The sequence below is a fragment of the Manacus candei genome, unplaced genomic scaffold (assembly GCF_025592945.1).
Source record: "Manacus candei isolate 608988 ecotype Guabito, Panama unplaced genomic scaffold, ASM2559294v1 h1tg000023l, whole genome shotgun sequence".
NCBI lineage: Eukaryota > Metazoa > Chordata > Aves > Passeriformes > Pipridae > Manacus > Manacus candei.
The window spans coordinates 17,791,637-17,802,095 of record NW_026138071.1 but is presented as its reverse complement, the minus strand read 5'-3'; the positions used below and the strand labels follow the sequence as shown (position 1 = coordinate 17,802,095).

The following is a 10,459-nucleotide window of genomic DNA, read 5'->3' as shown; positions in this document are numbered from 1 at the left end:
AACTGCATTAAATCTTTGTTGGACTGAGGCCTTATTGTCCTCTTGTTATATATAAAGAAAAATGACTGGCCTGGAGGCCTTATTTACAACAGAGGGGAGAGAGGAACAAAGAAGGAGGGAAGCAAGGAAGGACATTCTCCATGGTCAGGAGGATGTGTGCATGTGCCTCTGTGAACAGACCAGGAATACCCTTCTTGAACCTAACATTCCACTAACTGATTTAGTTGTGACTTATTTGGCAGAATTTGAATACAGAGATGGAAACTGAGTGCGGCTTAGAGTGCCTTTGATTTCCTCTTCTTGCCAAAATAACCAGTAGGCTGTCAGGCAGCAATCTTAGATTCACACAGTCTTAGAGCAGCCTCATGTCTGCTCTAACTTATGCTCTGGTTTCAGTCTCCCAAGAGGTGCCACCCGCCCTTCCCATCCTGGCCAGGCCAGTGAGTGCGCTGCCCTTACACCACGGCCCCAGTGCCTGCCCAGGAGTGCTCACCACTGCAGCAGCCTTGCAAATCCTTTCCACAGCTGGGGCAGGGACCTCCCTGCAAACTCAGCCCACCTCTGCAAATTGTCACTTACAGGAATGCAGGCACTGGAGTGACATGCAGCACGTGGAAATGCTGCTCTGTCTGGAAGTTTCCTCCTGGCTTTGCTGTGCGTGGCTCAGTGGGTCTGTACATTCATCCACTCACGAACCAGCTGGTCGCTGTTTATATCGCTTTTCTCACGTGCATGCATCGCTGTACCTGCTGACTCCTTCAGAGAGAGGGAATGGCTAGAAATAAGTTAGAAAAGTAACCTTTTAGATCAAAAGCTGCTATATATACATGCATGTATGCATGTGCATATCTATACTTAGGAAGAAGGAAAGGCTGGTTTATTTATTTTTATTTACTTATGAACTAGTTTCTTCACATTTGCTCTATTTTTTATTCTTTTTTTTCATTCCTAGAAAAATTATGGCAGATGAAACCTCTTAAAATTGTAGCTTGCTAGTTTGAAAATCTAGGCTGCAATTTTTTTTTTCCTTTGTACTCTGGATTGAAGGATGTGATGTATGAAAACTCCAGTTTAACAGAGCCTAGAGATTAAATCAGATTGTGTAGGTAAGGTTTTGGCAGAGAAGCAGGTACTTCTTCCTAACCAGTATCACGAATTCAGAGAAGAATGGGGTAGGTTTTAATGTAAGTTTATTTTTCTTGCAATGAATTTTAATTACAGTTTTCATGACTGCTTCTGTGATTCATAAGAGAAAATTAAAAACCTACACCTTGAAACTTATACGACAAAGCTGCTAACATCTCGCAGCTCCTGGCATTATCTTGGAGAACCCTTCAGTCCTGTTTCTATGCCACATTGTTTTTCACACAAAATGTATTTTAAATATAAAACACTGAATGTTCATTCCTTCTTTATATCATTTTTATTCATTATGTGTTGGAGGCAAAGGGCATGTTTTTATATGGAATCCTCATTGAATGTCTTATTTTGCAATTTTACTCTACTGTACATATTTCCCAATAAATTATTTTCTTTCATATGCAGATATTCTCCTGGAAAAGTGAAGCAGGGCTGTTTCCTCTGGACAGAAGTTTTTCTTTGCCATGAGCACAGCCAAGTTGTCTGGCTTGGGTTAGTTTGTCAGGCATATTTTGGGAACGGTTCGAGAATTAATTCTGTTTTAAAGACTATAATCACCTTTTTGGCCCTTGAAAGTGGTTCAGGATTTTTGTGCAAGACCAGCAGTAAAACAGCTCTTGAACATGTCAAAGGCTTGTTCTAGACAAGCAGAAAGATGGTGGAGATAAAATCTGTATCTTTTTGCAATCTGTATTCACAAAGCAACTGATTCAAAAGTGGCTGCAGCTTGTCCCTGAATGTATGGAAGGCACAGTCCTGGCCTGCACTGTGCAAATGCTGGCCCGGGGCCACCTGTCTTGACTCTATCACTTTCAGGTGCCAGTAAAATTACTGGTGTTGGTTACCTATGCTCACAGATGGTGCAAGGCTTCTCAGCGGTGAAGGTAAAAGTTGTGTCTGGAGGTCAGCGTGGCTTTGGGGACATCAGAGATCAGGGGGAACTGTGGATGAAAGAGGCAGTTAGGAAATGAGAGTTTGTAGTGTCGGTGGTACCCAGGGAGGTGAAGGGAGGTGTGTGCAGAGCAGGCTGTGAGATCGGGGTGCCAAGATGTGATCTAGGGGAGGGGGCAGTGATGTGTGATGGGTGTCTCTCTCCCCATACTGGTTGATGGGTTTCCTCACAATTCCTACTTGCCTGTCTGCTTCCTCCCTCAGGCATGGGTAGCTTTGTGCTGCAAACTGGTTTTGACTCTGGACACAGTGGAGGGGTGTCACAAGTCTCGGCTGCAAAATGGAAATTGGGGAGCAGCAGTCAGTGTATGACAAAGTGCCACCTTCCTTGTTGGTCTGTGAACTTCACACATCCAGACAATCCCCTCTTCTCCCCACCACTTATTTCCTGTTCAGGTCTGATGTCCCCCCCAGTCTCCCTTCCCCTTTCCAACCTATTTTAATTTCTCATCCCTTTTCCTTTGCTCCAGTTGCCTCTCCTTGTCACTTCCCACTCTCCTCCCCCTCACCTCTCCTTCCCCATTCCCAGAGCAATCCCGTCTCTCTGGTTGCCTGTGTCAGACATTCTCTTCCAACCCTTTGGGAAAACCATCAGCCAAGATGGCCTCCCTGGAGCAGATCCCGTGCTTGGGAATTAGGATCCCTTCTCAGTCTTACTTGTTTCCACACTTTCCCAGGCATGCCTCAGTGCCTCCTCACCGTCTCTACAGGATGAGCACACCAGGTGTAGGGAGTCTGAGCAACCTCCTCAGGAGGCCTCCAGAGCCTTTGAGCCAGAGGCCTTGGGGACTTATTAAAAGCCCTGAATGCCTCCTGGGAGGGTGCAGGAGCAGCTCAGCTCCACTCCAGTCTTGGTAATGGTATTTTGCTTCCTGAAAGCCTCCCAAGCAGCACAGCTGCCATGTTCCTCATGCCTCAGAGGCTGCTGTGCTGTACTCTGGGTATTGCTCAACTGCTGCCACGTTGCAGCAGGTCACTGCATTTCTGCTGGGGTAACCCAGCTCTGAGACCCTCCATGTGGAAAGGCACTACCTCCCACTCTGCTCACAGCAGAACACAGGTCTCAGGAGGGTGCAGTCTTGTTCATTAAAATTAATTAACAATCAAATGGCTCCACATACTTCTTTACGGAGATAGAGCAGTGACTGCAAAATGGATTTTCATTTGAGCCCAGGTCCCAGGGAAGTGAGTGCTGTCATGGGGAAACCACGGGAGATCACTGCCAAGGCAGAAGGACCACCATCTGAAACTGTGGTCACTGAGTTTCTAGCTTCTAATACACTCCTACTTTATCTTTTGCTACTCTTTGTACAGTTCCAGCAGAAGAAAATGCAGGTATCATTTTTATTTGTCCAGTTTTTAGCTGTGTCCAGTTTTTAGCTTGCACTTGTGAGTGCAAGTTATGATCTGATAAATTCTAAATTGGCTTCTATGTGGATTATAATTTAATACATGCTAAAATTGACTGACTGTTGCCCCTGAACAGTTTTGGCCATAAATACCAAGACCTGCATTTAAAATGTTTTCGAGTGTAGTACACGTGTTTTTATTGACCCATTACTGCAATTTCAGTTATACCTTGTGCTGTAAACCTGCAAATTTCTGTCTTTGTTTGGTTCTTTCACTCTTTCCTTTTTCTTTGTAGTAAACTAAAATTTCCCTCTCAGAAAGGGCAATTCAGTCTTCTTTCTCCTTGTACTAATGACTTTTCACTTATCTGCTATTTTGAAAATTACTTCATGTAACAAAACACTCTTGTCTGTGTCTCAGTACAACCCATAGCTCTGATCCTACAAAGATTTACGCTTGTGCATAATCTGTGAAAAGTAGAGTCAACAGCTTCAATGAAATTACTTATGCACATCAAGTTACATACCTGTGCAAAACTTTCAAGGAGTCCTAAATCTCTGGCAAGGCGGTGCTGCAGCCGTCCCAGCTGGCTGGACCTGCTACCTGGCTGCACAACACCTCGGCTGACACCAACGGGAACAGAAGAGCTCGATGTTGAGAGGATGTTTGGGAGCTTTAGCAATGAACATGCAGCTGCCTAAGATGAAATTCTCCAAAATGTCAAGGGACTTCTCTCTCACTTCTCTTTTCATTCCTGGCTATGGAATCAGGATTCAGGCTCTACCACTGAAGACAATGAAAATTTGAGAGGGAATCAAGCTAAACCCTGAGATGCATTTTTTTTCTTCAAAGCAGTGCATGGCTGTTGTGGGTTGTGTTTGTTTTTTTTTTTTTTTAAAAGTCATCTTACCAATTCTGATGCAGTGTGGATTACACTTGATCTTCTAATATCAAATCACATCCAGGGCTGTGCATGACTTTGTAGACACAAAAAAGAGAAAGACTCTACAAACAAATACATAATCATATATAGTCTTAAAGCCTTTATTTTAATGCAAAATAAAACAGGTAAAATTTATATAGCCATATGTAACAAAAGATCAAAATCTTTGACGTGGTACTAGAAAAAACCTCTCGAATTATGTGTCAAATTTCTCCCCCAAAACAAGCACACATGATTTTTAAATCAAGTTTCACTTAAACACACAGGTATTGTCAGGATCACAAGCACCTCTCTCTCCCTCACAATAACAGAGTAGTTAGAAAGCCTTCTCTTCTATGCTGACATAGTGAATAGTGCTTCTGATTTTGCACATAAGGCTTAAGGACCCTGCAGAACAACTGTGATGAGGGCACAGGTGTGGGGCCCTTTGGAAGTGCAAAGCAGCCCCTGCTCAGAGCAGAGCGTCAGGTAGAGCAGTCGGTAGGATTCACTCACAGCACTAACTCTCTGATAAACAAATCTGTGATGGCTGGGAGGAGGAGGTAGCACAAGTCATCTGTAAAAAAATTAGGCAGCATGTGAAGCTATTTCTAGATCAGGAAGCTGGAGTGAATTGGAATTCAGGGCTGCATGCACTTTTTCAAGGCAGGAGCCTTTTTTTTTTTTTTCTAATACTTAGTTCTCCCCTTTTTTTTCCCCCCAAAAGGGCAATTGATACTTCTTTATGCATAGGGGTGCCTAGAGACTTCTGCATCATAATATATCACAGTGGTAATGTTGACTTGCAGGCCAAGATTATGGCTCACTAGTGGGTGGTCACTCAGAAAATCCACAGGCTCTTTTTCTATCTCTTAATCTTTCAACTGCTGGGCCTGGCTGGCCTCATGCCAGAGCCAGAAATGCAGGCTGCACGCCACCAGCTCAGGAAATCAAAGCTTCCAGCTTCACATGAGCGCGGGCCTCTCTCCCTCTTGTCTTGACTCCTGTTCACACGCACACTTACAGCACGCTGCTCCTGTGGCAAACCCAGCTCTCCCTTCACACCCACTACGTCAGTAACTTTACTGCTGGACTGGCACATTTTGGATGAGGGAGTGTGAGGCAATTACGTGTCAAGAGCATTTCAGACTCATAATTTTCCCAAACATATGGACATATGGGGAAAAGAACAACTTGTTACTTAACGGCTCTTTTGGATTTTGCAAGTGTGTATTTTCAACCGTCAGTTGTAGCACCTCGTGAATTCTGCACGGTACATATTTTTCCACAATATGGTGCTAAAATCATACATTTTACACTGCAGAAAATCTGACTATATATACTGTAGTTACACATTATACTTTTGAAAATACCGTACCTCTACCAGATATTAAACCAGAAAACGGCAATTTTCTTCCAGAATAATGGCACCAGAGATTGATGAGATGCTCTGTAATACTTTTTGGTCTTGTTTCCCCAGCTAGGTCACACTGTTCTTCCTCCTTAGCTCCTTACTTGTAGGATGCCTCCATATATTATAGTTATAGCACTATTTTTTTCTTTTTTTTTTTTTTATTGGAAGAAGCTCTCCACTGACTTCTGCTTACTGAGCAGAAGCATCATTTAATAACCTGTTGGGTAAGATTAACAGCTCAGAAGGTGTTCGTTTGATCTGTCTGCCTCAACTGAGTGGAGCCGATGCAGTCACAGAGAGCTCTTAAGGAAAGATTCGGGTTACAGGGAGACAATTGCACAGGTCCTTCAAAGGCTATAAATAACCCAGGAGCTGTTTTCATCCAGATTTTATTTGGCCCTGGTTCATGAAATACTGTAAATAAGTTCTGTTCACTGTGCTGCGATGCCATTTGAAGGGTTAGTTCAGAGTGATTTACAAAGGCAGTAGCTTATATTCAGAGCTGTTCTTAATTGTGGCCTGGCTTGATAAAGCCACTGTCGCAAACATATTAGTTTCTTTACAGCTGGATCAAACGTATCAGGGGTTATATTTCAAGGAGGAAAAGGAAAGTACTTTAATTTGTTTTTGCTTCACTTTCAACAGGCCTTTATAACACCAGCAGCTATCCTGCGGCTGCCAAGTCCTGGCTGAGTATCCTACAGCATTTAAAACTCTCTGAGAGAAGTACAAGGCTGTGTAAAGCACGTACATGACAGGCAGAGTTTCCTTGGGGAATCCGCCTTATTTATGGAGGGTACTGAGAGACATCCAGCTTTTCATCCAACACTCCCTCCAGAGGTTTCTCCCTCCTACATTACTAGGGAAGAGGGCAGAAAGAAATGGAACAAGAACCAAACGCACTTGCTTCATAATCGGTTGCATTCTTCTCCCTCTCCCACTCCCACCAAAGCTTCCTCCTGACTGGGTTTAAAACTGTGCCTGCCCCTACCCCAGGGAGTCCAGCCCTCTCTCTGAATCATGCTCCCCCAACTCGAAAGCTGTCTCCTCTCCCCTGCTTCCCAGCCTGGCTAGAGCCTGCTGGCCACTTAGGCAGCTGCAAGTACTCCCCATGCCTCAGGGTTATGCCAGTCTCTCACCAGCATCAGCAGCAGAGAAGAAACGTGGGCTGGGATTAAATAGAGCTTCTCAACAGGGTCACTACCTGCTGGTGGGAGACGCTCCTAGCAGGACAAACCTTCCTGGTGATATTTAATACCTGGGAAATTACCTATGTGATTTAATCTGTTGCATACCAAAGGTGTCAAAAAGACATCAAAGAAATCCTTATGCTTAATCCTTGGCCAGGTCACAGTCTTTTCCTGATGAGGAGAGGAGGCCTAATGGTTTAGTAACACTCCCAAAAGGCAGAAGTCGAGGAATTAAGGACACTTGGAAATAATATATTTCTAGGTCGCATGACTGCATGGTTTCCCTGTGACAAAATCCTTGAGACAGATCTCTAAGCACTCACAGCCCTCTTGGGCCAGGTTGCACGGGTCCCTGTGGCTGGGACATGCATTTTTGACCTCTTCCCAGGTTGGCTGTCTGCAGAGCAAGTTCAAGCTGTGTGGGGCAAAGAGTCAGGCATGTATGCCGATGCCCTGTCCCCCTACCTGGCTCTGCTGTGCTGCTGGCGCCCTCTCCCCACCCTCACCTTCTCTCTTCCTATGCACTGCTGCACATAGCTTGCTACAAACAGCTATTCTCTCCTCTTCCTGCTAGGTCCCAGGGTCTTGAAGGAGTTGCTTTTCTTGTATTTTCCTTCACCCCTTGCTGTGAAAAGCCCCTTCCCCCACTGACCTGATGGCCGCTGGCTGCAGGAACTCGTAGTTTGGCACTTGGCACGGCAGGGCCAGGCGTTGCCAGAGGCTGAGCTTCACTTGTGGACTGAGAGTGGCCCCACACCAACAGGTGCCTTCCCGTGCAGCAGGCAGCCAGGGCACAGCACGTTGCTGGCAGGCACTTCGCTGGAACACCAGCCGGAGAGGGCCGGGAAGGGGTTGCCCTGATGGAGCCAAGGCAGCACTTAAGATGCTTAAGATATAGTAACTTAAGATGAATTATGGAGTTCATGCCCACAGTCACCTCCTCAGCCACTTCTTACAGGCCAGCTCCACTGAAACCCCAAGAACAACACACAGGAGCTGAGGATCTTATCTCCAGGGTTTACATTTAAAGACTGCACACTACATAACTAAGTAACATTCACAAGCACACACACACACAGAGACACAGTTCTCAGGTGGCTGGCTGGCTGCCTGTCCTCTGTGAGCCTGCCTAAGCACAAAGAATAAAGCTTTTTGTCTTATTCCGAATGCAGCAGGTACAATAAGAGGAGACTCTTGATACACAAACTGCAAAAAATAAAGGCTACAAGATAAATGCTGCCACCACCGAAAAGAAAGAGGAAGACAGAGACCAGATGATAAATCTGGAACTGCAGCATCCTTAAAGCACAGAGCTGCTGGAATGTGGCCACTACCTCTGTGGTAGTCCCTTGTCAACTCATGATCACACACTGGATTACACAAGATCCCCAGCTCCACGTGAAGTCCATACTGCATGCTGTGTTCTCACTTTAAAGGCTCTACAACAGTGCTCTGAAGTAAACTCTGGTGACTGCTGCCCTTGCACAGACAGCTATGTACTGTATAGGTGTAACTGGATTCGGTAAATAGCCCTGAGGTGTATTTAGTGTTGTGTTTCATTTCCAGCAGCCACTTTCTATTTCTAAAGGGAAATAAAAAACACACAACTGTCTGGTACCTCACATACTCAAAACACTTCGTACCTCACGTGGCTTTTAGTTCGCCTGTTAGAAAGCACCTACGCTGAGCCCAGCTCAGTAAGAACGACTCCAGGTCTCGTGTGCCATTCTTACAGGCAGCTATGCTTGGGAACAACTCTACAGGGATGATGTCCGACGAGACTCCTCCTGGGCCGCGCTGGCGAGTCCAGTGCATGGCTATACAGCTGCAGTCATGGGGTTCTTCTGCCTGGGATCCTGTTGCCTGTACTGGTACTGGTCTGGACTGGTCCCACGGTGTCGGACAATTTCATGATAAGCTGGTGCTCGGTGGGACTGAGGAGGGGAAGGTGGCACGTCCTGCCGGAGGGGTCCTTTATGCTGGTTTGTGACGGGCTGGGCTGGGTAATACTGGGGGTACCTCAATTCTGCCACTCTTGTGTCTGGCGCACGGATGTGGTTCCCCTTAGGTGGGTGGATAACAGGCTGTCCTCCTTGGTAGTAGGGAAGATCTCTCTCTTTGTATGTTACTCGTGGCCCTGTTAAATATTCTAGTGGCTCTGCAGGTCCACGCCTGAGGAGGAAAAAACATAATAAAGCACATAAAAAGGCAGTCTACTAGGCCAGTGATATATTATTGTACTTACAATCTATGTTTACTTTGGGAAAGGAAATGCCACCTCAAGCATGACAGGTCCCAATGAATCAAAAGAACTTCTGAAGGATAACAAGCCTCCCACCTGCACGCTACAAAAGTCAGTAACATGCAGGACACTGGAGGAAGGGTCCAGCGCACATCACAGCCCTTTTACAATGGGGGAGCACTGAAGCCCTTCAGCTCCCAAAGTCAGTCTCCTGTGATCCATTTGCCATAATGGAAACAAAGCTCCTTTAAACAATGCATGTTTGACTGAATCTTATCTAGCCTGAGGATAAACAGATGAATTGGGTCTGCAAGTCTGCAAATCCCATAAGCTTTACATGCACAAATATTCGCACTTTCCAAGCCATTTCCCACTATTCTCTCCTAACATGTCAGACTGTAAAACTTTCCAAACACCATAGTTGGAAAAACTGGAACTCCTGGAAGAAACACTATGGATGTCAGGCTACAATACCTGTGTTTAATGGGCAAGCTGCCAATGAGGTTTCAAAAAACCTGTGATATAGAAGGCCTGCTATTACAACAGCCGTGTAACTTGTCTCCATCAGTATGGATCTGATAGCCTCTATTTCACGTGAAAAGCAACACGTGAACATGTCATCCCTGAGGATGTGCCATGGAGCCCTCTCTGTATCCTAATTTCATAATTTGCACTAATGAAGCATTGATATTTTTTCCTAGTACAACTTAACTTATGATACCTTTAAAATGGCAGAAATAATTGTTCTCACAGACATGTCACCAGAGCATCCCCAAAAGTTCAACTCAATTAGGAATTTTTGCCTGTCTGACTGCAAATGTCTTTGCACTTTGGGCAAAGCCTCCCATTGAGAGCTGAAGGGGGACAACAGGGTTTTGACCCAAAACAGGGGCTGAAAGTATAAATCAATTACACCTGCTCTGTGCCTTTGGTACTGAACTCATCAACTGTTTAAATATTCTTTGCATATATTATGAAAAAAGTCATTCTGGTACAGCAGATCAGGTGTTTAAATTTGTCAATGACTCTCTTGTTCACACAGAGATTTTACAAGCATGCTCCTCCTTTCTCATCTGGGCTCCCAGACTCCGCTGGAACTTGTTTAGCATGTAGTAAAACAAAACATGTGGTTTTCTGCTGCACTCATTTAAGCCCATGGGGTAAATCATGGACACAGGCAATGAACAAACATTATCTGCCTTGAAATGAACCTACAATTCTCCTCCTGGAATAGCTTAATGCAAATGTTT

At 45.0% G+C, this 10,459-nt stretch overlaps 1 protein-coding gene across 5 annotated transcripts in view; it reads right to left on the bottom strand.

The window, feature by feature from the left end:
- Window positions 1-4,469: 4,469 nt before the first annotated feature.
- The window catches only part of PARD3B (par-3 family cell polarity regulator beta), a 393,203-nt gene continuing 387,213 nt past the window's right edge, over window positions 4,470-10,459 (bottom strand). For all 5 annotated transcript variants that reach the window (XM_051786819.1, XM_051786818.1, XM_051786820.1 and 2 more), the window contains one exon: window positions 4,470-9,139. In XM_051786819.1, coding sequence (XP_051642779.1) covers window positions 8,785-9,139 — 355 coding nt within the window. In that variant the 3' untranslated portion in view covers window positions 4,470-8,784. The remainder of the gene's footprint in view (window positions 9,140-10,459) is intronic.